The 25,424-nt window shown below is 38.1% G+C and overlaps 4 protein-coding genes across 22 annotated transcripts in view; 2 read left to right on the plus strand and 2 right to left on the minus strand.

The window, feature by feature from the left end:
• Positions 1 to 436: 436 nt before the first annotated feature.
• Positions 437 to 3,405, minus strand: surf2 (surfeit 2). The gene is made up of 7 exons (XM_083531427.1): positions 3,271 to 3,405; positions 3,056 to 3,132; positions 2,804 to 2,955; positions 2,580 to 2,683; positions 1,778 to 2,002; positions 1,458 to 1,600; positions 437 to 544 (listed from the first exon to the last, which is right to left on the minus strand). Exons 2-7 carry the CDS (start codon positions 3,128 to 3,130, stop codon positions 455 to 457), a joined length of 789 nt encoding a protein of 262 aa, XP_083387553.1. The 5' UTR covers positions 3,131 to 3,132; positions 3,271 to 3,405; the 3' UTR covers positions 437 to 454.
• A 311-nt stretch (positions 3,406 to 3,716) lies between these two features.
• Positions 3,717 to 5,297, plus strand: bbln (bublin coiled coil protein). Its single transcript, XM_083531428.1, has 2 exons — positions 3,717 to 3,994; positions 4,981 to 5,297. The coding sequence occupies exons 1-2, from the start codon at positions 3,913 to 3,915 to the stop codon at positions 5,169 to 5,171; spliced, it is 273 nt and encodes a 90-aa protein (XP_083387554.1). The 5' UTR covers positions 3,717 to 3,912; the 3' UTR covers positions 5,172 to 5,297.
• A 68-nt stretch (positions 5,298 to 5,365) lies between these two features.
• ciz1a (cdkn1a interacting zinc finger protein 1a) lies at positions 5,366 to 15,734 on the minus strand. 6 transcript variants are annotated; one of them, XM_083531419.1, is made up of 16 exons: positions 15,627 to 15,734; positions 14,526 to 14,749; positions 13,605 to 13,726; positions 12,365 to 12,531; positions 12,193 to 12,286; positions 12,018 to 12,105; positions 11,800 to 11,876; positions 11,350 to 11,426; positions 11,063 to 11,266; positions 10,818 to 10,948; positions 10,627 to 10,720; positions 10,384 to 10,497; positions 10,185 to 10,307; positions 9,987 to 10,068; positions 8,767 to 8,888; positions 5,366 to 8,467 (listed from the first exon to the last, which is right to left on the minus strand). In XM_083531419.1, the coding sequence occupies exons 2-16, from the start codon at positions 14,699 to 14,701 to the stop codon at positions 8,045 to 8,047; spliced, it is 2,094 nt and encodes a 697-aa protein (XP_083387545.1). In that variant the 5' UTR covers positions 14,702 to 14,749; positions 15,627 to 15,734; the 3' UTR covers positions 5,366 to 8,044. The 6 variants fall into 6 exon arrangements, with proteins under 6 accessions (XP_083387545.1, XP_083387549.1, XP_083387548.1 ...); XM_083531423.1 differs by having other exon boundaries at positions 7,527 to 8,467; positions 11,063 to 11,263; XM_083531422.1 differs by having other exon boundaries at positions 7,527 to 8,467; positions 11,063 to 11,263; positions 15,610 to 15,705.
• A 2,355-nt stretch (positions 15,735 to 18,089) lies between these two features.
• Positions 18,090 to 25,424, plus strand: part of dnm1a (dynamin 1a) — a 59,302-nt gene continuing 51,967 nt past the window's right edge. For 7 of the 14 annotated variants that reach the window (XR_014531681.1, XM_083530613.1, XM_083530616.1 and 4 more), the window contains exon 1: positions 18,142 to 18,573. Coding sequence is in view for 7 of the 14 variants with exons in the window: in XM_083530613.1 (XP_083386739.1) it covers positions 18,413 to 18,573 (161 nt within the window). In the remaining 7 variants the exon portion in view is untranslated. Of the gene's footprint in view, positions 18,574 to 25,424 lie in introns of all 14 variants that reach the window. The other 7 variants (XR_014531675.1, XR_014531676.1, XR_014531677.1 and 4 more) reach the window with 2 other exon arrangements.

Below are 25,424 nucleotides of genomic sequence, written 5' to 3' on the forward strand. Positions count from 1 at the left end.
AAATGCTTGATTGCAGTTGTTGCTGCTAAGGGCGGCCCAACCAGTTATTAGGCGTAGGGGCAAACACTTTTTCACACAGGGCCATAAAGTTTTGTATTTTGTTTTTCCTCTATAATAAAAACCTTCATTTAAAAGTTCACTTGTTGTGTTCACTTGTGTTATCTTTTTACTAATATTTAAATTAGTTAGATGATCTGAAACATTAAAGTGTAAAGTTTTTACTAATGTTCTGCACTTTTTTCACCGTATTGCATGTATTTGCTTTATCCAGTTGCAATTACCCCATTCGTCTCAAACAGCTGAGAAATTTACATATTTTTTGGTACAAAAATATGCTTTGTGACTGTTGCATGATCCATATTCCTAACAGGACATTCTTACAAAACTACCCACCTGAATGACAGCGTATCACACTAATAACAATGACATAGAAAACTTGATGCAAACAATTTTATTATTTTCCATTTTTTACTTTATTGATGCCCTTGAAACCGTTCCTTTTTTTGTTTTTCTTTAATTTCTTGTTAAAACCAGCAGCCTGGACCTGTAAAAGCAAAAAAGTAAAAACAAAAATAATGAATTATACTGCTTAATTATTTTACTTTTACTTTCACAAAAGTGAGTAAATCCCTCACATTTCAGCATCCATTTTAATAGATCTTCCCAAGAGACAATCCTATAGAAATATAGATATACTGTGTTTTAGAGAAGTCAACGTGCAGCTTGTATGTCAGTAAAGATTTACTGTCCTTTTAAAATAACTCAACATACAGCCATTATTTTCAAAATATCCCGCAAAAAAGTAAGTAGACCCTAAGTGATAACAGCTGTACGCCGTGTAACCATGCAAAGCCACATGTCCTATCCATCATGTTCATGTTTTTCACTCGTGCGGTGCATCAGGTGCAGAAGCTGCTTCAAAAAACAGATGCATGAGAGCTGCAACATTGCTTTAGAGGTTCATTGCAGTTCATTGAAGGAAACATGGATTCCAACATGTACTGTAACATTCTGAAGAACAACATGATGCAATCCCATCAAAAACTGGATCAAACAGCAGTTTTCCCAACATGAAAATGACCCCAAACACACCGCCAAGAAGATTCCAGCAATAACCTTTGCAGCTCTAGAGAATTCCATACCCGGAAGGATTACGGCAGTGCTGGATAACAATGGTGCTCACACAAAATGTGACAGTTTTTACATGTTCACTGAGGGTGTACTCACTTTTGTTGCCAATTATTTAGACAATTATGGCTGCATATTGAGTTATTTTCATACAAGCTGCACAATGACTACTCTGAAATATATCCAAGTTTTATTTCTATAGTATTGTCCATTAAGAAGATCTACTAATATGGTTGCTGAAATGTGAGGGGTGCACTCACTTTTGTGAGATACTGTAAATACAGTTTATTGCAAAAAAACACCTGGGGAAAAAAAAAATATTTAAACACCTTTTTGCGTTTCTGTGCTGCCTGTTTCTCTTCTTCCCTTTCAGAAACCTCCATATCATCATCATCATCATCATCAGTCTGGAATTCATCTTTGTCTTCCTCCATCTTCTGTTGTCCCTCTGTCTTTGGGGTGAACAATGTGGCTATAGACAAAATAAATAAAAAGAAAACAAAGAAAAAGAAATAATAAAAAAATAAAATAAATAAAAGAAAAAGAATGCATGACAAAATTTGAAATGGTGTGATGTTAAACAAGACAATTCTAACAGAATAGACTACAGCAATATGAATTTGAGCTGGTATAAAAGCTGCATGCATACAAGGATAGAGATCGGACATGCTGTCCTCAGAGTCGCTGCCTTCTCCCTCGCTGGAGCTCGGAGCCCAAATGCCGCTGTCCTGCTTCCTTTTGTCTTTCTGCTTATGCTTATTCTTGCTCCCTCGTTCGCTCCTGCTATCCATGGCATCATCCGTGTCTCTCGGTGGCTTTTTCTGCCTCAGTCTGACTGGAACAAACTCCACACCTTGTTTTATACATTCCTCATCTGGAGAAAAGCACAAAACATTACATACTACAATTAGGTTGTTATTGTGCTGTAAACAAATAACAAATCACGTGTGTTGTTATTGTGCGCAGGTCTCAGTGTTTACTACAGCGCTGCTGAATGCTTGATCCTGATTGGTCAAAAGGACAGAAGAGTTGAAATTGCAAAGCGCAAACAGGTATTCTTTAATTACTCATTTTAAGTGAAAAATGAGACGACGATAAGAGACGTCAACTAAGAATGACTGTTTATAGCTGCTATATAGGTGTCAGAAACAAGTCAGGGCATTTTTTTTTTCAAGGTTCCATGAAATTAAACAAACAGAGTAAACAAAAAAAGAGTTCAGCAAGAAAAAGATTAATCACCATTACCATGTTATTACCATGTTATGAGAGGAACAAAACACATAACCCACATAAAACATCTGCACATAAAGTTATAGGAACAAATGGAAAAAAAAAAAGAAGTCACTTTCAGACAACTCAGTAAAAGAAAATAATAAAATAGGATGAATATGTTCCTGTAACAAATATTGCATTATTAGAAGAATCGCCGTATCTCTGAAAAATACACTTACATTGTGCTAGAGCTTTCTTGAACCGTTTTCCACCAACGTGCCGGAGAACATGATGAGGCAGCTGGTTGATGTGTCTTAGGGTCAGCTTGCAAAAAAGATGATTTCTTAAAGAGGGGAAAATAATAAAAAAAAAAGGCAAAAATGTCATGTAGCTCTCCCATCGACATCACATTAAAAAACAAAGAACAAACAAAAGTAATTACTTATAAGTAACCAAAACATACGGTTGCTTTGTGCTCGGGACCAGATGAGGTTCATACTGGCTGTAGTTAAATTCCTCTCCAGCACACAGCTTCTTAAATTTCTTTCCAGATATGAAGTTCTGTAGCTCTGCAAGGTTGCATGGAAACTCGTGGCCATTTAATAAGCACTTGACCTAAAAGCAGACAGCACATCAACATCATCATCATCATCACATGATCATAAACAAAACCCTGTGTTACACGTGTCACATTTCTTAATAGATCGCAAATGACCTTTTTGTCTTTAGTGAGCTCTAGGAAAGGTTGATTTTGTAGAAATTCACGTAAATCTGCAGGCAAGTCCTCCATTACTGCTCCAAAAGATCCACGTGCGGAGAAAACTCGTCATTTTAACAGCAAGTAAAGCAATTTATAATCAACACAAAACCTTTACATGTGACATAACGAATTAAACAAGTAAAATATTTTTCATAACAACAATAAGTTACCTGTTTTAAATAATACTGCTGAAACAAACAAAAAAAAAAGCTTGGTTTGAGAGCAACACGGATGACGTATATTTCCTGCGACGCATACAACACCTGTTTGGACCTCAGCTTGGATTGGTGGCTATCAATAATGCCTGCACGCAATATTACACTATATATATTTTTTTAATAAATAAACAGGAAAAAAGTCTATTAAATTATGATAATAAATATTATTATAACTGTAAGTAGAATTTGTTTTTTTTACGCATGTATAACTTGTTTTATACGCGTGATTATTGTTTGCTTGGTTTTAAATAAATCTTCTTTTTTTACTTGAAAAAAAGCCGAACCGCAAAAAAACCTGAAAAACAAAACAAAACATTTAAGCTCTTGTTTATTTGCATATTTGTTAACAGATCGTTTTTTCCATTCATAAATAATTTATTTTTAGCATGGCATTTTACGAGGAGACCTTTCCAAATCACCTGACTGTCAGCTGTGTTGCAGATCATGGGTCTATCACAGTAACGATTAAACCTTATTTTATTTTAATTACGAGCTGTAAATCATAAAATATAAACAGTTATGAGTGTATAGTAAAATCTAATGTTGTTTAGCCCTACAGCTTGATTTTTATTGCTCTAGTATTTAATAAAGAGGATGAAAATGTCAGGACCCAACGGAGATCCCGAGGTTACAGCTAATGAAATCATTGAGGATGAGGATGATTTTAATGAAGATGGTGAGTTGTTTGACTGACACACACCCACACACACGATAATAATAATAATGATAATTCAGGATTTAAAGCCCAGTGTGTAGAGGCTGTTAGGAATAAATTTGGGTTGCCAGATTTTGAACCTCCCCAAAAAAATCCTTCTCTTAATTTTCCTAATAATAATAATAATAATAATAATAATAATAATAATAATAATAATGTAGATGTCCATAGAGGCTTGGGGTCTGTACAGTTTTGCTGACGTTTTAAGAGGTCTGCAGAAGTGTGTACAAGATTGCTGAGGTCTGTAGAGGTTTGTAGAAGTCTCTACAAGTTTGGGGAGGTCTGTAGAGGGTCTGCTGAGGACTGTAAATGTTTGTCGAATTCTGTACAGGTTTGATGGGGTCGATGGAGTTCTTTAGAGGTTTTCTGAGGTCTGTAGAAGTCTGCAGATGTTTTCTGAAATCTGTCGAGATCCATAGAGGTTTACATTTTATAAGATTCAAACTAAATCTAAACAAAACTGACAAACTGTACCTAAATCACCATTTTATAGTGTCCACACTTCATCAATTTAAGACCTTTTAAAAAAAAATAGTTTAGTAAAATGTGATGTAGCATGTATTCGTATAATTAAAACATACATTTATTTTCAAATATTTTTCAGCGGCTGAAAAATGGATGGAGATTTTCAACCAACAGGAAGTTGAATTGATTTAGCTAATATCTAATTAAATAATAGTTGATATTCAGTGTGTGTGTGTTTGCCACCCAGCGTTGACCAGTAAAAATGTTTAGTAACTTTATATATTTAATTCCACTATAATACATGAATTAAGTCATTAAATTGTAGATCCGATAGACTACCTTATCCAGATTTCACTTAACTTATTCATGCCGTCATTACGCTTGTGTGTGTGATCACGCAGCATGCACAGATGATGAGTCTGTTCCCATGGTCATGAGATCAGTCTTGTTCACAGGTTGTTTTTTTTTTGTTGCAACATTAGAGTACGCCGCCATTAACACCATGCTGGATCAGATCAACTCATGCCTGGACGATTTGGAGGAAAGGAACGACGTGCTGAATGGAAAACTGCACGAGCTCCTAGAGTCCAACCGTCAGGCTCGTCAGGAGTTTCGAGCTCAGATCGACAAAAAGGAAGCAGAAGAGCAGAAACAGCTGCCGTCTGAGGGATGACTCCTAACTCTCATTCAGTTCTATTCCTGAATCATTCCACTGGCTTCTTACTGTACTGTATTTGTGTTTATATTTGCCATATAAATATTCAGCTCTGTGTGGATCTCCTGTAAACCCTACCATGTACACAGTGTTTCTTCATGTGATTTTATTTATATATTGTTTTACCTTATTCATTTTAATATAAAAACCTGTAAATCACAAAAAAAGTAACCAACAAATCATTCATCAAATATTTTAATAGACATTAAAATGCAAAAAACAAACATTTGGAGGAGAGAAAAAAAAAAAAAAAACAAGATGCTTCCAGCTCCTATAAAACAGCCTTTTATATTCCTCATTTTATTTGTAGAATAAAAATAGATCATGAAATGTACAGTTGATCTTTTTCCGTACTCCTGAAGGAGGTACTCTACACATCGTCCACACAGTATCTTAGCGTTCCTTAACAACGTCTTCCCAACATGTGTGTGAGGAAAAACTAAAAAGTTGAATTATTTATTTTACCTGGAACTGGTGTTATAGAGTTAAGATATTAAATATAATCAGGGCTGGACCTTCTGTCGATTTATGAGTGACTAATACTGCACAAGGTGCTTGTGGATACAAACTAATGACAACAATCTGCTTTTCAGAAGTATCAGGAATGAGCCAATTAAATGGGACACAAAGACATGAGTTTCCAGAAAAATAAACAACCTATAATCTCAATGATTATCAGATTTATTAATAACAGGACAAGATGAGGGCTGATATGTAGACCTGTTCCTGATCTGGATACGGCTTCAGATCCATAGATCTTTGATGCTACAACAAACCACTTCAATCACTTAAGGTTTGGCTACTCTTATTAACCAGACCTTCTCAAACACCAAAAGTTTCCAATATCGGTTCGTAAATCTAATGATGTCCAATGAAATGGTGCAAACAATTTCTAGGGTTAGGGTGCAAACAATTTCTAGCAGACAGAAGTATCCAAGTATTATGAGGGGAAATAAAAATGTTTGGGATTGTATATTAAAGAGTACACGATTGCAAATTACATCCTAAACTCCAACTGCTTCATTGTTTTTTATTTTCAGTGTCTTTTCACCATTGTTGCTGAGATGCAAATTAAAAAAAGAACAAAAAAACAAACACAATATTGTAAGTGAAAAAAGAAAAAAAAAAAGCATCACGATCACACAGCTAATGCCACTGATGGAGTAAAACCTTTGTATAAAGCAGCTCTTCTTCAGTGTTTCTTTCTAAATTTTGAAACCAGTTATGCCCTAAAAGACTGACACATGAACAAATGAATGAATGCGCATTATTTATATATATATATAAAAAAAAAATTCTAATAATCGGCTCTCGCCCGAAAAACCTATCAGCATTTCCGAGAGTCACACCTCACATTTTTCAAAGTTAAAGGTAAAAGTAAAAAAAAAATAAAGCGTACGCACAGAATTAGAAGAAATGTAGATCGCTATGGATCCAGCAGACTGAAGGAAATGCTTGGAGATTCTTTCTGAACCCACCACGAAATGATCTTTATTTTAAATCAAAAGAGCCTATGCAATGTTTCAATACGCGTCCTCTCATTTCTGAATCTGGCTTCCTGATTTTGGACCGTGTACAAAATGGAGTACTGGTTTCTGAAAAACCAGTCCAGTTACACTCATCGAGGGATAGGAGCATGAAAGACAAAACGGCATGGTTGTACAACCAGCTAAGCTAACGATGTTTATAACAACGACTCCACTGACATTAGGACACTAGGATGATCCTCAAGAATCCTGGGTTTAGGCTAAAACTGAGAAGAGGAAAGAAAAAAAAGAAAAACACTTGTGAAGTAACACTTTTCTTATTGGTTGTTTGGAATAGCATACAGTAAAAAAAAAAAAAAAAAAGCTCTTTAAAGAGCGCTGGCTTTTTTTTTTTTTTATCCTGCTAGAGCTAACCTGAAAATATGCTTTCTTCTCAATAATCTCCAGTCTGTTGAGACTTATCCTTTAAACTGATTTGAGGTTTTAGTGGATAGATCCAAAGTAAGAAGGCTTGATGTGTATCACTCATTCTGAGTAGCGTCACCTGTGACTTGTTCCCAATGCTTTCTTTCCTCCAGGAGACACAGCAATCTTATATTATATATATATATATATCTCCAGGCTAGAATGAAGGACGCTTTATCGAGAACATCACAGGTTTCTGATCAGGATTTACCTGAGTTTTACTTGAAGCTAAAAGTGTGTTAAAAAAACCCAAAAAAACAACTTCTACACACTTCCTTTTAAATAAACGGGGGGGGGGGGGGCGCTGAAGTCAGGTTTATCCCTTTTCTTTTTAAACTTGGTGTTTGCTTCATTCGCAGCTCGGTTGCATGTTATTCCACGGATCATCTCGTTCCATCTCAACAGACAATGAATCAAAAGAATCGTACCTTAAAATTCCGGCAACAATACCCCCCCCCCCCCCCCAACACGGTACTTTCTCTTTTGTTTTTTACGCTTTACAAAAAACGATGTTAAAAATACAGGTTAAAGTAAAACTTCGCTACATTCTAAGTCTCTACGAGCTCGTAAAGGATCAAGAACCTCAAATGTTCTAGATCCTCCGATATCTTTACACACATTCTGAATGAATCTCCACAAAAAAAAAAAAAAAAAAAAAAAGACTAATAACCAGTAAGAGATGTAAATTCTGGGGCAAAGAACATTCAAAATGGCTGAATAAAAGACCTACTTTCTACAGGGATTGTCCTACTGTCCTCGGCTCCTTCCACTCTTTTAGTGAACGATAGAGGATGGGTAACGGACATCGAATGAAATATTCTCACTCTTTCTATCTCTCCGTAGCAGCTCGCTCCTCCATTTATACGTCTTCCTCAGTGCTCAGCGTCGTCTTCCTCCCCTCCCTCTTTTCCTGGCAGGCGTCCTACCCCGCCCTCTGCTCGTCTTCTCTTCAGGGACACTGGTGGGAACGTCCTCATCTTCGGGTTCTTCTGTGACCGCGTCTTCCTCCGTGTCTCTGGGCTGGGCGGGAGACCCAGAAGCGGGTTGCTGGTTAGGGGAAGGAGGTGTGCTGCTGCTGCTACTGTTGTTTTCTTTGCTGGTGCTGGTGGTGGTAGTGGTAGTGGTGTTTTCCTGATCAGCAGCTGCTTCAGTGGACTCGAGTCTACTGTTGCTGATGGCAGGGTCACTTAAAGAGGAACCACTAGGAGACCCCGTGTCCTTGGTTTGAAGGTCCGACGAGGTGCAAACGGACTCTGAGGCCTGTAAAGCTGAGGCTTCCTGAATCTTTAATGCCTTGTATCTCTGGTAGGGCCGAAAAATAGGTTTACCATCAAGAGGTCTTTCAGTGTTTCAACATTTAAGGAATTAGGTTCATGAATTTCACAGTTTACCCACATGAATGTACACCCCCCCCCCCCCATGTCCTTTTAACCTTTGGCTATTTTCTGATAAATGGGTGAAATTTATGCTTAGTCTGTTTGCTGCTTTAAATGGAAAAGTGTAGGTGTCTCTCGTATTTCTTTAACATAGCCCTTATCCAGAAAGATAGCCCTATCCTGATTAAAAGTGTGCAGGATAATAATTAAAACCTAAAGACTTACCTTTAGATTCTCAAAGTGTTGGTGTGTTTTGCAGTGAGAGCGCCGTGCCGATGTCTCGTAGTGATAGAACTCGTTACACAGTCGGCACAGAAACCCGGCCACGGGAATTACGAAGTTGGAACCTGTAAAGCAATGAAAGATCCCAAAGCGTAAAAGTTTTATTTCGTCCAGTATAAATACTAAATTTGAATTCTCAAATCTGATCATCCATTATAGTAATTCTATAGTAATCCAGAGAAGCTTGTAAGATGAAGGCAGGTCATCAATGGCTAATGGCATTGGGTATAATCATTGATCAATATTGAAGTTTTCTGAAGAAAGACATACATGGACCAGGCATAACATAACATTATAACATTATGAGCAGTGAATTGAATAACACTGATTATTACATCATCATGGCACCTGTTAGTGGGGTGGGATATTATTAGACCGCAAGTGAACATTTTGTCCTTAAAGTTGATGTGTTAGAAGCACGAAAAATGGGAAATTTGAGTGAAATCTGAATGAGTTTCACAAGGACCAAATTGTGACGTCTAGACGACTGGGTCAGAGCAAATTTGCAGCTCTTTTGGAATGTTCCTGGTCTGCATCTATCAAAGTATGATCAAAGGTGCGCCAAGGAAGGAACAGTGGTGATCCGATAAAAGGGTCATGGGCAGCCGAGGCTCAGTGATGCACGTGGGGAGCGAAGGCTGGTCCATGTGGTCTGGTCGAACAGATGAGCTTCTGTAGCGCAAACTGCTAAAGTTCATGCTGTTAATGCCCGAAATCTCAGGGCTGTTTGGGCAGCAAAGGGGGACCAACACAACATTAGGCAGGCGGTAATAATGTTATGCCTGATCGTTGTAACTAACGTATAAAAAGAGTTTCTAGAGTCAGCACTTTGTATCATACAAAAAAAAGTGCTGCAGCTCAAAAAACTAAAAAAAAATAAATTGCTGTCTCTCAGCAACAATGGTATGAGTTAATCAGTCTTCATTATGTTTGGCAAATTGCTGTGATTCAAGAGGAATATAACACTTATCTATCTCTGGGCTGTAACAGTAGCTCAGAGTAATGCATTATGAGGTTACACATTATCTATGAGTGTACATTAGAATGCAGATCATTTAAAATCTGAAATAAGTGCTGAAATATTTATATAAAAAAAGCACCATTTTAAAGACATATTACTATTACACAGGAACATTGCAGGTGGATACAATTGTGTTCCTTACCATACACTGTGTCGGAGTCAAACTCTTCCTCCTCCGTTATATCTTCCAATGTGACCTCCATCTGTACAGGCAATCCTTCCTGCTAGTGAAAGAACAACCAACATAACTTATTCAATCTCGCTGGTGTTTATAAATGTTGGACTCCCGTAGCAGGAGAAAAAAATAAAGTGGAATACACCTTCACAGAATTGCTTCTACCTGTCCGTTTTCTTCTTCCATCTTCTCTTCCTCATCACTTTCCATGCCTTCTTCATCAGGGCCAACTGTGCATACCTCCAAACCCAAATCTTCCAGGTTCCCTTTCCCGGTCTCTTTCAATACCTAGAAAAGAAAGATATTTCAATCTCAGCCCGAGAGTAAAAAAGGTCATATCACATCAGTGAGGCAGAACATGTACCTCCTCCATGTGCTGTTTGTGCTCGGTGGACTGCATGTGTTCGATGAACTCTCTCGATGTTCTGAAATGCTGCTTACAGACAGTGCAGCTGGGGCTTGAAGAGCGGCTACAGATCTGGCCAAAAAGAAAAACATAAAAACAAACCTCCATGTGCTGGTTCAGATTTATTGATATATTGCAGTAGTTCAGATTATTCTGAACATTTGCGCTTGTATATTATATATGGCTGTGTAGAAGGTTCACCTTGTGCTCCCTTGTCTTACGATGATCCATGACATTAACAGTGAAGTGGATTTTGCAGGTGGGACACCACCTCTGCAGGCCTGGTCTTTTCTCTCTGTAGGATACAAGACATTGTATTCTATCAGCTGCTGTTTCATCAGCACGGCACAATCTTATAGACATTAAAGGTCGTGCGAGTCTGTTGGGCTCACCCGTCTTTACGTGGCCCCTGCAGAGACTCCTGTACACGAGGCAGCAGTGTGACGAGGCAGGCGTTGCTCATGTGCTGAATTTCCATCATCCTCTGCTGGTGTGCCAGTCCGTTCATATGGCTCTGGAAATTCTACACCCACACACACAGGTTAAATGCTACTTGAATCACTACAAAAGTGCATAGTACAAGTACATTTCTCTAACAGGAAAATAACTGATAAACTACACTAATAGAGAGACTTACTTGTTGGTTGTGGCAGGTAATATTACAAATATAGCAATAGAATTTGTTAGCAGTTTCTCCCCCTGTTGCATCTTTAGCCCCATCACTGCTCCTGGTTGTTTCTTCTTTACCGTCAGCGACAGTCACTGAACCTGCAGGCTCGGACTGGCTTGAGGTGCTCTGCTGATCTGCTTCTTTAAGTGGGGACTTAGGGCCTTCACCCTGCTTTTTCACAAAGAAAACCGGTCCTCTTAAAACTCTTCTGATTATCGACGTCTTGCAAAACTGACTTTGGTTGTGATACTGACCTCAGCTGCTCGGCTTTGCTCCAGTGCCTCGGCTGCCTCGGCCCCGGCTACGGTACCGTCTTCTTCCAGTATGCATTCTGAAGCAGACAAGTCAGTTATTTACTAAATCACCAGTGTTCACTTTTTACTATACTATATAACTACTTTTGGCCGTGGTCAAACTTGCTCAAATCCTTACACTTGCCCATTTTTCCTGCTTCGAAACACATTACCTTTCAGAACAAAACGTCACTTACTGTCTAATAAATCCCACCCACCAACTGGTGCCATGATGAAGAGATAATCAGTGGTATTCTCTTTACCGATAATAATGCTATGTCTGATCGATGTATATAATAAACAGATATTTTCTCAGGATTCCTCACATGACTCTAAACAAATCTTCTTGTAAAATAGGTGTTATTAATGTACTATTTTACACAGATTATTTGCATTTTAATTTGTGGTTACCTGCAGTGTCAGGATCTTCAGCAGCGCGTTCATACTCGGTACTGGGAGAGGCTTCAGTCTCAAGTAGATCATTCGGCCTGACGACACAAAATAAAATTTTAACAATCCTACTCGAATGCCCTTAATCAAAAGCCTGACGAACCTGCCTATTATACAATAAACAATGTTATAACTGATTATACAGTGCAGGTTGTCTATAAACACAAGATAAACTTTACCCTTCAGTTCTTTGTTTCTTTGCAGTTGGCTCATCCAGCTGCTGCGTGGACGGCTGGCTGCTGACTTCTGCCACTGCTGTGGTTTCATCTACATACATACAAAAAAATAAAAATCTAAAATTTCTGTTTTCAAACCTACACAATAGTGATGTATACAGGATACTGTAACATGTACCCCGGCTGCTGCTTGCCCCAGGCTGGCTGTCAGGGCAAATTGCAGGTCTGTGTTCGTTCTCCCTCTTCCTGTCCAGCTGCCTTGAATGAAAGTCCTGTATGCACACCATAAACCCGGTCACTAACAGCACTCTATATTACAACCAAATAATTAATGATTATAAATGGCTTACGTTGTTGAAATAGCGAGTATGAGGATTGAAATGTCGTGGAGGAAATCCCATATGTGGAGTCTTAATAGCAACTCCTAGTGGAACTGGACCCAAAAGAGAAGATCTTGAGCCTGCAGCAAAAAACTGTTGGAACTGCTGTCCACCCATGGCAAAGCTCCGCATGCCCCCTTTAAAAGGAAATAAGAAAAAAAGAGCATATATAGATGTAAATAAATACTCTCTCTCACTGCATATATACAATATCTGTCAACAGTGTGAAAACACCTAGTCTTTTATTGTTTTTGAGACACCTGCATGTTCCTTTTGTTAATATGCAACAAACAGTGAACAACTGAGGAACGTTCTGTGGAGTCCCAATATGACATTTATACCTCTAACAGAAGAACTTATAAAAAAAAAAGGAGAACTGGAGTGACGTTAGCAGACTGCCTCACCCCCACAGTCAAACATGGAAGTGGAAGCTTAATGATTTGGGGTTGATTTGGAGTAGAGAAGGTTGGAGACCTATTCTGGGTGAAAGGACCAACATGGCAACCATTTCATACATCAATTCATACCATGCAGATCTGTCTGAATGCCGTAGCACATGTCTGTGATCTGTGTGCATTACTCAGTTGTCTGGAGTGTTATCCATCATCCATCACTATCCACAAGGCTTTTATTCGCTAATAAAGTGTCAAATATGTACGTAGTATATTTGTTTGGTTAAAGCAAATGTTCATACAGTTACATTACTCTGCAGAAACAAAAGGAACGTGCATGTGTTTGATAAAAGACTGGAAGTTTCCATACTTTGACAAGCCCTGTACATGCTTTAAATAAAATATTTTCTATAATGAGCCTTCTGTCTTGTATACACATTTGATTAGACATTGTTTCATAATCAAGATTGTTATCAGACAGTTATACAGCCGGGTAAGGACTGGACTTTATCATGAAACCTCATGGAAAAAAATTCCCCACGGCGTCTTTTTTCTCTCTTTTGTATATCAGAGTATTACAACTAATAAAAACAAGGAGCACAATTTTCAATTTAAGCATATTAAATATTAATGGGTGCCTTCTCTCCTTCGTTTCCATTAAACAGTTTAAAGAATGACGTTAACTCAGTTTGTAAAGTTACCAGCGACCGCGACTGTGTCTATTATAAGAGTTACTTTGATCATGTCACGTGACCGATCTAAATTCTCTACCCGCCACCTATAGAAAGAACGCAAGGCCTGAGAGGAACTCGGCTTACCTTGCATCTGCTGCATCAGTAATGCGCCTTGCAGCATGGGATTAGGGGCGATGATGGTTTGAGTGGCAGAGCACAGGTTGACCATGCGAGCAGGAGGCGCAGTGCCCGGGACGGTCATTGGTCTGTTTGGAACAAAACACACATTTTCTAGTGTTACAACATGGATCTCATGTGGGATTTCAATAAGTCACATGATTCTTAGTATAAATTCATCTGATTCATTTAACTTCAAACCTCATCATTAACACCCGAGAGGTTTCGAAACATAAATAAATCAGAGCAAATCCCAAACTTTCAACATTCTGCAGGACAGGACAACCTTACAGCTACAGTATTAAAAAAAAAGCATATGACACAGTAATTAGGCTTTATAATGGAAGGTTGTGAGGTTTAAATGTAAGCAGTTTGCCCAGATGTTTTTAAAACAAGGCCTTTTATATTCATTATGTGCCAAATGGTTTGTTGAGACCTAACGATCACGCTTTTATGTGCTTTACTCCAGATTCATTTTATTTGCTGTTTTAATAACCACCACCCTTCTTGGAAGTCCTCTAGATTTTGGGGTGTGGCTGTGAGGATTTTCAATCATTCCACAATTAGAGATCAGGCACTGGTATTAGGTGAGAAGATCCTAGGTTCAGTCTGTGTTTGAGTTCAGTGAGGGATGAGGTCAGGGATCCATGCAGGACACTTTGAGTTCTTCCACTTAAACATGAGCAAAACAGGACTGGAACAGATTGGTTCCAGAGAAAGGAAAATGTGTAACACTACAGAGCACACAAATTCTGTCCACATACTTTTAGACAATCCTACAGGATGGACAAATTCTCTTATGAACCTGTATAACCACGAATATATTTATATTTATTTTTAAACACACTAATGCTGGACTAGTAACCCAACCCAGAAGTGAGGTCTCACCGGCCTCCCCCGTGGTGATGGGGGATATGATGTGATGGAGGAGGCTGGGGTGGTGGAGGAGGAGGTGGAGGAGGCGGTGGGGTCTGCTGCTGGAACAGCTGCTGGAGCTGACGCAGGTGCTGATGAAACTGCTGCTGCTGCTGCTGCTGCTGCTGGTGATGGTGAGGGTTGAACATCCTGGTAGCGGAGCTGATCAAATTTCCCACAATACCTTAACAGGGTTCCTACAAATGAGGAAAAAAACAAGAGACTACTACATTTGTAAATAAATTAATCAAATATTAAACTAAACATGCAAATAATCAACCAATTTAACAGCTAATTAATCAATCGGTCAATTAATTAATCTAAATCAGAGCAAGACAGTCTATAATTAAATAACCACCCAATTTGTGATCTCTGATTCTTATTTATTTTTTTGGAGCCACCTGTATTCAGGAGGGAAATGTCCCGCCCCCTGTGTTGTGACTGGCCCGTTTTATGCACTGTGATTGGCTAACACCACCACTCTACCAATCAGTCACCTGAACAAGCCAATCTCAATGCAACAAAAGCTAGAAGTATCGGAATGGGTGGCACGTATAAACTCCATAAATGAATAAAATACAAAATAAAATTCACAACTGCACCAATCTATATAGTCATACAAGTGGTGTAAAGGCTAATAACAAACGCCTGAGGCTGGACCATGAACAAAATGGCGTTTAAAAGGCAAACCTAGCATTGCAGTAAATGTAATGCTAATCACGCCAATTGTTAGCTCGCCAATCGGAACCATAACAGCACTAATAATCGATATTTGCACGAAACGTTTTTTATAATGAAAATATATTCAAAAGTATGTTTTTATTTTAAATTGCCCGCGCGCTTACAACCCGCTTTCCGGGACCAGGCTAGCCGGTTAGCTAAGACGCTAACTTTCAGGCGACAGCCTGTCGAGACATTGATAGCGATTTTTCCAACAACCTGTGAATCGTTTTCTTTTAAAAAGATATATTATCTTGTTATAAACAAACCTATTAAAACGTCTAAACCGTACAAATAAATATAGGCACCATCTAACCCAGCATTACCGACTACGCACCTGCTATGCTAACATACCGGTGTTTGGACGGACTCGTCTTAGCAAGCGTCTGCGTGGCCCAATTTCAAATTCCACTCTGCTACCTGCATATGTTCCCTACCTAGAATACAACAGTATCGGACACCGAGTGCACTATGTATCCAAAATGTTGCGATTTGGAATACGGTACAGTGAGTGTGGCAGAAAAAAATGGGTTTGGCTTAAAAACTGTCTCCGCCTAGTGGAATGGAATGCGAAGTGCAACCCAATTAAAACAAAGGCCAACGACGTTTTATGATACTAACATAAATAAGATAATAAATAAATTATATGAATACTATAATTAATTTTATATTATTTTGTACCCACTTTGTATATTTCAAACTTCTTTCCAATTATTCCACCGCATCTATTATTATTATTATTATTATTATTATTATTAATTTGTTTCAATGCTTTTAATGCTTAGATAGATCAAATAAAATAAATCTTTCTCGAAAGGTTACATGACCGGAAGTACACGCTCTTCCCAGCTTACTGACTCTAACACGTTTGTCAAAGTGACACACTTGTACACAAGGTTAGTTTTAGTTGAAACATTTAGAATACAGCTTTTTGTGTGATATTTATTCCCCACAAATGTGACACAAAATCATTTATCATACACAACACGCAGACATTGTGCCTAATTTTCCTCCTCCCCCCATCTTTACTTCTGAATGGAATAATCCGTTTCCATGGCATCACACGAGCGCGATCACCGCGCTACGGACGCCATGTTGGATAAACAACATAACAGCTAAAAGCACTAGTGTGTGTTTTAAATAACATAGGCATATAATATAAATAGAAAAAGGATCAATATGTGTAACAATTTATCATATAATATTACAACTGAATGTGTATACTGATGTGTATTGATTTGTTTTCTTTATCTTTCATGAACAAAATATAAACAAAAGCGCGCCCTCTAGCGGTCACTTGGCAGCAAGACATACGCAAAGTTGAGTTGCCAAAGTGGAGAAAACCCCTTTCTTGGTGTGACGTAATGTAAATAAACTGAAGGAATGTATAGTTGTGCAGAATCCACTCAAGGGATTGTACTCAGTTACTGTACCATGCATACATATTATTTTGTTGCACTTTTTTATATATATTTGTTATTATTTACTGTACATCTGGAAGTGGAAAAAAAAATCAACATTTACTAGGCCGCATGTCAGAGCCCAAACATATTTCGGTTTAATTCTTCATCATTCTTTGTTTTTTCCTGACAACTGTAAATAGTTTATGCACAATAGCAAAAAATAAATAAATAAAATAAACTCAGTCGCTTTGAAAAGTTTAGACTATATCATGATGTCATGAAATGCATCTCAGGAACTCATAGAAATTAGATATTTGGGTAGACAACTATAACAGAAAAATAGTACAGAAATGTATGGACAACACGCTCATATTCAATTGATTTGAGTCAGGTGTGCTGCCAGTGAGAACAGATAAAACTAAGTACAGAAACTGACTTAAACAATGAAAGTAAAAAAAAAAAAAATGGCCAAACTCCAATATTCTAGATGCAAACATTGGAAAAAATAAATAAATCTATCACATAAAATTCTACTAGTACAGCACAAGGGAACTTGCGTAAACACATAACCTTAATAACCTTGACAATGATGAAACTATAATGAATGGACTTTCGGTGAGGATGAGGATGATGAGGGGTTTTCCTTTGGAGTCTGGTTTCTTTCAAAGTTCTTACTTTTACACTGGCAGGGAGTTTTTTTTCATGCCACTATTACTACTGACTCAATCATTAGGCATAAACTTATATGGAGTGATTTATGACATTAAAATGTATATTTGTAATTTGTTTAATTCTATAAATTAACAATGTCCATTGTTAAAAGTGCTAATAAAACTTAACTGCTTGATCTTATGTAAAGAAAATACTTTATTTGTCACATACTTTATACATTACAGTGAAATTCTTACTTCACATATCCCAGCGATTTTTTTTTTAACTTGGGTTCCGAACACAGATTCAGTCATGTTACAGCACCCCTGGAGCGCAGAGAGTTCAGGGCCTTGCTCAAGGGCCCAGGAGTAGCAGATTGGTGATATCAGGACGTGAACTCCCGAACTTCCAAGCAGTAACCAAGAGCCCTAACCCCTGAGCTTTCACCTCCCACGATACACACTACTGCTATTTTCAGCACCATGGGCTCTCACACTTTATCTACATTACTGATCTGTTATATACTCTGTATATTGTGGTCTTATTGAATCTGAATGTCTATATAGAATTGTCTTACATTGTCTTTTCTATAAGATAAATGTACAGTGTTATTAATAAATGTAAGTTGTTATAAATGCCTGTATATTTAAGAGTCACCTACAGCTGGAATCAGATTCCTTGTGTGTGTGTGTGTGTGTGTGTGTGTGTGTGTGTGTGTGTGTGTCAGCAAATTTGGCCAATAAACCTGATTCTGATTTGGTTTGACTCCAATCCACCCCTTTAGAAGGTTAGGGAGTAAAAAAATACTGTTCTCAATCTGGCAACCCTGGCAGGCAGTAAAGCGGAGATCTCGTCGCCTGGCAGATTGCGGAGGAAGGAGGAAGGCTGCTGAGGATGAGACTGCATCACATCATACATATCAAAAATAACATAAGAGGAACATCACACCTTTAGACCTAGAAACCGTGTTAGGATTACAATTAGAGTTACAGTTACAGTTGCCTTTTTCTTCCTGCATCTATTTTTATTTCTAAGGAGTTATTTATAGGCATAAGGAGAGATCCTCAGTCCCACCAAGCAGCCAGGATGGGGAACCGGGGAATGGAAGATCTCATCCCGCTGGTGAACCGAATGCAGGACGCGTTCGCCTCCATCGGACAGAATGCGAACTTGGACCTGCCTCAGATCGCAGTGGTTGGCGGCCAGAGCGCCGGGAAGAGCTCCGTCCTGGAGAACTTTGTCGGAAAGTAAGTGATTCCTTTATCCTGATCCCATTTGGATTTGTGGTAAGGTGGGGGAGGTGGTGGTGGTGTGGTGGGGGATGCCTTGAATGTCAGTGATGCCTGGTGCGTCTTTGCCCTCCACCAAAGTCATACATTACTCTGAGCAACATCAGAATGATGCCATGATGAAGAGCCCAGGATCAGGTCCATCTGCTCACCTGCACATAATAATCATTTTCAAGCATATTGGTAATAAAGTGATGACATCATGGAATAATGATAATAATAATAATAATAATAATAATAATAATAATAACCTCCAATTATTAGTTTCACCTCAATGCAAAACCCCTTCTCAAGAATTATACCATTTCTTCATCTGCACTGACCTTCTCACGCTACATAATGTTGATTACAGTTGGACTGCACTGAGGACCTTTGTGATTGTTGTCATGATCCATTTCCGTGTGTAAATATATAAATATATAATCTTGGTCTCTCAAGGTCACATCCAGCCATTAATAATGCTGCTTTAAATTAAATGTAAGATGAATGTTTCCTATTACATAAAAAAAGCCCCAGTAGTTTTCTTCACATACAAACCACTGCAGTGGGACTTCCTGTTCTTTTGATTCAATTCCAGCTTCAAAAGCTATCCAATCTATAAACAGATTCCTGAACTGCTCTTCTCAAGTGAAAATATCTTGAATATAGCTTATAATATTTATTAAATGGATATAAGATTTTTAAAGCTTCTATGGTATATGGTATAAATACTTTCAACCCTTAAAATCGTGATTTTCTGTTGAAAATAGATTTGGACTGTAAATAATAAAAACAGTGTCTTGGGGCTGCAATTGACATTAAAATTTTTGAACTCAAGTGTCCATCAGCTGAAACCTCATGTCGAAACTGGAATGAATGGACATTCAGTGTCACCCAGATGAGGAAGTTTTCCTCTTTGAATTGGTCAAGGGTTCTTCCTTATATCATCTCAGGGATTTATTTTCTTGCCATTGTAGCCACTGACTTTCTCATTAGAGATAAACATATACAGACTAATTTACGATGCTAAAATCTCTATTTGCAATCTACAGATTTCTGTAAAGCAGAATTATCCATTTCGTGGATCACACGAAAGAAATCTCTAACGAGTGAAGAACAACTTTGACAAGTTTCACAAGAGGCACAGCGAAGTATTATAGCTAAATGTTTGGAGAAACTGTAAAGCTGTTTTTCGTGCTAACAGAGAATTTTTTTATGAAAATAAAGTGGAATATCTGGACATATATTTTGATTTGTGATAGTAGGGTATCTGCAAGAATGAAAGGGAAGGTTTATTGGACTGTGGTGAGACCTGCGATGTTGTATGGATTAGAGACAGTGGCATTGAGTAAAAGACAGGAGGTGGAGCTGGAGGTAGCAGAGCTGAAGATGTTGAGGTTTTCGTTGGGAGTGACGACGATGGACAGGATTAGAAATTAGTTTATTAGAGGGACAGCGCATGTAGGATGTTTTGGTGACAAGGTGAGGGAGGCGAGATTGAGATGGTTAGGACATGTTCAGAGAAGGGACATGAATTATATTGGTAGAAGAATGCTGAGGATGGAGCCACCAGGAAGGAGGAAAAGAGGAAGGCCAAGGAGGAGGTTTATGGATGTGGTGAGGGAAGACATGCAGGTAGTTGGTGTGAAAGAGGCAGATGTAGAGGACAGGGGGGTATGGAGACGGATGATCCGCTGTGGCGACCCCTAATGGGAGCAGCTGAAAGAAGAAGAAGAAGATCTGGACATATATTTGTTTGGTCAAAAGTAAACTTTCATACCGTTAAACGATTTTTTTCGCATAGAAAGAAAAGGAACACGCACGTGTTTATTAAAATCCATAAACGACTAGGTGTTCCCAAACTTCTCACAAGCACTGTATAAAAGTAAAAATGCTGAAAATATTGAAAATGATTAATCAATAAAAGTTTATAAATGCATAGACCAACAAATTATATAAAAAACATATCAAGACGTTTTTGCTTTATCATGGATGTGAAGACAGAGCTGCCACCTCGGGTTACTGTGTTGTAGTCTTTACACAACGTTGGCAAACATTGTTTCGACAGCACAAAAGCTTTGCACACACCTCCAGATGATAGCTTGGACACTGGTCATTTCAACACAGATAAAGATAATTACCAAGCTGTGTTTCTGCATGTGATCTGGCACACGGACTGAGAGCGCTGAGAGCGAGAGCATGCTGTGCATTGACCTTGCAGCTGAGATGAGTTAGTAGTGAGCTTTGAGCTTTTTAATATTAGGCCCATAAATCAGGTTACAATCATTTAACGTTTAAGCCTGAGATGTACAGCATTGGTCAAAAAGTAAATTTAATGATAGCTTATAAAAATCGTACACATAGCTGTAAACACAATCAGACAAACAAAATAAAACAAAGAAACAACCAAAATCAGACACACATAGTTGTAAACAGAATCAGACATACTTAGCTGTGAACAAAATCAGACAAACATAGCTGCAAACAAAAATCTGACAAACAAAAATTAGACACACAGAATGTCAGGTTACTGTTAAATTGAAATATGACCTTAATGTATTATAGTAACACAGACATTATATATAAATAGATAAATATATTCACCAGATTATAATCACTCAGTATACCGACTCCCATCTCTGCCATGTTGTCTGGTTTCTCCATGGTGGACGTCTCTCAATAACACTGTTTATGGTTTGTTGTATAAGATGTGAACGGGGTCACTTCGGTGCACTTTAAAGATAAATACAGATTATTTATACATACTAATCATTGCTGGTAGGAAACGAAGAGCAGGTTTGACATCTGAAGTTAGTGATAGTGTTTGTAATGTTAAAAGCAGCGTGCTTATTGAGATATAATGATACCAGGAAATGTTGCTTTACGATGATCCACGATCCATTTAGGCACTTAGGCTTTAGAAACACATTGTCATTGATTGTAATCAGTATTGCTGAGACGTGATGTGTTTACATTCATATGCATCGTACTGATTAGTGGTACATCCTATAGACCAGACAGAGAAAAACAATAGAGAGAGAGAGAGAGAGAGAGAGAGAGAGAGAGAGAGAGAGATTCAGCCATTATTAGAAAGACAAGAGAGACAATAATTCTTCTTCTTCTGCTCCCATTAGGGGATAATCTGTCTCCATACCCCTCTGTCCTCTACATCTTCCACTTTCAAACCAACTACCTGCATGTCTTCCCTCAACACATCAATAAACCACCTCCTTGTACCTCCTCTTTTCCTCCTTTCTGGCAGCTCCATCCTTTTACCGATATACCCAATATCCCTTCTCTGCACCTCATTGCATCTTGTGCATAGAACATAGTCCACCTGTGTGCACCTTCCTCCGCTCTTATACGTCACCCTATGCTCCTCATTCTTTTTAAAATAAGTATTCACCACTGCCATTTCCATCCTTTTGCAAAATCTTCCCTTCCACATTCCTCTCCTTAAGGCCATACCTACCCATCACCTCTGTTCTCTTCACTAACATGCCTGCTGAAATCCACAATCACTTATCTTTCTTTCCGGGGTACACTCTCCACCACTTCATCTAACTCACTCCTGAATTTTTCCTTCTGCTTCATCTCACATCCCACCTGTGGAGCATAAGCATTGATGACATTTATCATCACCCCTTCAACTATCAGCTTCACGTTCATCACCCTATCAGAAACTCTCTTCAACTCCACTACTGTACTCTTTCTTCAGAATCACCCATACACCATTTTTCTTTTCTTCCACACCATGAAAGAACAGTTTAAACCCACCTTCAATGTTCCTGGCCTTACTCCCTTTCCACTTGGTATCCGGGCTTGGGACGACACTAAGAGTGCACTGACTTGTGCAACCCTGATGGCTGAGTGACTGGAGACAAGAATATAATTTTAAAATGCAGAGACAAAATGAAACAAGACTGCAGTAAACAATTTGTGCTAATTTAGACCTCTGTGATCACAATGAGACCATGGAGTGACATATCAGTACGTAATGGTTGAGGGCCATACTGTTCTTAGAACATTAATGCATAATATATATTATTTACAGCATTTTTTCAGATGCCCTTATCCAGAGTGATTGACATTTATACAAATCCAAAGTTTTAAGTGCCTTAACCACTAAGCTACCACCTTCCCCCCTATAATCTTTATTATAAGGATTTAACAGCTGCAGCATGACAATATGCAAGAAAAGTTAATAGTAAGAAGTCAAACAAACTACAGTAGTTAGGTGAGTTGCTTATTTTAGAATAACTGAACAACTTCAGTTCAGAACATTACCTAACAATGTTCAGTATTTATTAATTGTTTTACACAGTACAAAAGACATACACAGCTCTATAGTTACTGTTTTTTTATATTATCCTCATATATTAATAATTTGGGGTTGGATTAGATGAACGCTAATGAGCACATGGATGACTTACTCTTCTGCAGCAGAGCATTGCAAAACATCGATCCAGGTGGAAATGTTTGATATATAACACCAGGTGTCAGCTTTCACACTCAGCCTTGAGCTGTCTGATTTGTAAATGTCACACTTTCATTTGAGTAGCTGATGTAGACATGAAAGTGGTGCTATAGTTTAGCAAAATGTTTAAAATCGGTGCTAGTTTAAAATCTGTGAAAATCCCTGAGAAAATGTTGGACCCTATCGGCACTCTTATGCATACATAAGCTGTGATTGGTTAATGTCACTGACCTAAAGACTGAATAATCATTATGATGTATCTCCAACATTTGTAAACTTAAACCTAAGAACTGCCTTAAGACCAATACTGGGCTCTTGAGAAAGACTACAGTTTTGGGGTTGGACTGGATATTGCATTGTTTGGGATTCAGCCTGCAGATCTGTTTTTTTTAAATAACTTTTTTTATTATTAATTGTGCTTTTGGTTTTATTTATTTTAGGATTTCTTGACAGCTCTGTCCTGTATTCCTGGCTGGTTTGCTATTTTTTACAAAATGATTTATAATAGTTACTTCTGTAAATGAGCAGTTGAAAATATTTATTTATAAGGAAATCCCCGCCACAAAAGCAATTTTGCCCCTTCATTGTTCATTAATTGACAGACTAAGATTTAAACCTCAAAACTTTTAAACATGACAGAACTAAGTTTTAGACTGATTGGTTTACATATTCTTACAAATACAAATACAAATTCACAGTTCATTTCTAAGAGAAAGCTAAAGTGGTGGTCTGGTTTCAGCACCATGGACAGTTCCTATACAACCGCCAAAAAAACACGTTCTGCATTTCAGATTTGGGTCACTTCACTACCAAAGGTACATTTAGGAGTAGAAAAAGAGTAAAGAGTTTGTGCATGTTATCAGTGCGTGTCTTGAGTCTGTATGTCTCATCTGTCAACTTTAGGTTGTACAAATGTTGTTGAGTCAAAGCAAGCGATGTTGGTTATTCCAACAACACATTATTTCCAGCACGGCTATTTTCTGCACAGTGTTTGTGAAATAACAGCCACTACTGGTTAACTGGTTTAACCTGACCACAAACCACAACTGATAAGACAAACAAAGCCCCTGGATGATCCTTTGTGATGGAATAAACGTCTGATATTCTGTTTGTCCGTAGCTCTTGGTTTCTCAGTTTCATACAGTGGCCTACATTTGATTTAATAGCATTTTTCCGATCTAGTTTTTCTTTTCATCCTGGGAAAATAACAATATCAATAATATATATTTATAGCAGAATACACTTCAAAATATTACAGATATTGTTATATACTGTATGAATTATATAAAATCTATCACTAAAGCACTGCGGTATATTTATTTTGGTCAGTTATATCACACTTCCAATATGCATAACAATTCTATCCTTACATTTCTCCCTCTTTCTCTCTCTCTTTCTTTTTCATTCTATCTGCTGCAGTGTACTGCTTACTTGTGTGTGTGTGTGTGTCCTCTGAGCATGCTGGATTGCTGCCACGTGACAGTGTGAAGATAGCATTGGAGAAGAAAAAGAAAAAGAAGAGGGGAAGAGAGAGAGAGAGAGAGAGAGAGAGAGAGAGAGAGAGAGCAGGATAGAGAATTAGAGTAGACAGAGAAGGATGAAGGGATAGAGAGAAGGAGGAGGGGAACAGGGCAGGGTGAGATTAGTAAGAGGAGGCGGGGCAGCAATCTGTCCGTCTCCATCACTGGTGATCTGAGCTGAGAGTGCGTTTTGCAATGGGGGATGGGAACAAGAGAGAAAAGGAGAATGAGAGAGAGAGAGAGAGAGAGAGAGAGAGAGAGAGAGAGAGAGATATGCATATATTTATTTCCCGTGCTGCATTTACTCCATGCTGAAAGCTATTGTGCTGTTTTTGAGTTATTGTTTTCACTGTTTGAGTGCAGGAAAGTGGAAGATTGGGATTGTTTTTTTGTTGTTGTTTATGCTTCATTTATGCCTTTTTTTTTATCATCGCTCATTAATTCATATACAAAAAAAGGACGTTTTATAGCAACCAGACAAAAAATTGGGTTAGGGTTAGCCCTGAGCTGCCATCATTTTAAATATGTATGTTTGTTTGTATGTAACACAAGATACTTCATTGTGGCCATATGCCTCTGGGCTAAAAATAACATACACTGTACTGTACATTTTACAGGAGAAATGTGGCAGCACTGTTACTGGGAATTACATGATATCATCAATAATTTGCTATAAATGTATTTTGGTGTACATTGTCTCACAAGGTAGAGTGACACATTTGGAAGAATGAGCAGGACTGGCTAACATCATTGTGTCCAAAAGCATTCCTTTCCTACTCAGAGAGCAAAGAGAGGTTTGCGTTCGAGCCTTCTCAGTGTCGCAGATGGCAGTG

The sequence above is a fragment of the Silurus aristotelis genome (assembly GCF_946808225.1).
Source record: "Silurus aristotelis genome assembly, chromosome: 26".
NCBI lineage: Eukaryota > Metazoa > Chordata > Actinopteri > Siluriformes > Siluridae > Silurus > Silurus aristotelis.

Coding starts and splice junctions, on each gene's coding strand:
- surf2 (XM_083531427.1), bottom strand. CDS start 3,130: ATGGAGGACTTGCCTGCAGATTTACGTGAATTTCTACAAAATCAACCT. Junction 2,956..3,055: donor AGCTCACTAAAGACAAAAAG/GTCATTTGCGAT, acceptor GTCTGCTTTTAG/GTCAAGTGCTTATTAAATGG. Junction 2,003..2,579: donor CAAGAAAGCTCTAGCACAAT/GTAAGTGTATTT, acceptor GCTTTTCTCCAG/ATGAGGAATGTATAAAACAA.
- bbln (XM_083531428.1), top strand. CDS start 3,913: ATGAAAATGTCAGGACCCAACGGAGATCCCGAGGTTACAGCTAATGAA. Junction 3,995..4,980: donor GGATGATTTTAATGAAGATG/GTGAGTTGTTTG, acceptor TTGCAACATTAG/AGTACGCCGCCATTAACACC.
- ciz1a (XM_083531419.1), bottom strand. CDS start 14,701: ATGTTCAACCCTCACCATCACCAGCAGCAGCAGCAGCAGCAGCAGCAG. Junction 11,427..11,799: donor TGAAGATCCTGACACTGCAG/GTAACCACAAAT, acceptor TGTCTGCTTCAG/AATGCATACTGGAAGAAGAC. Junction 11,267..11,349: donor AGCAAAGCCGAGCAGCTGAG/GTCAGTATCACA, acceptor TTTGTGAAAAAG/CAGGGTGAAGGCCCTAAGTC.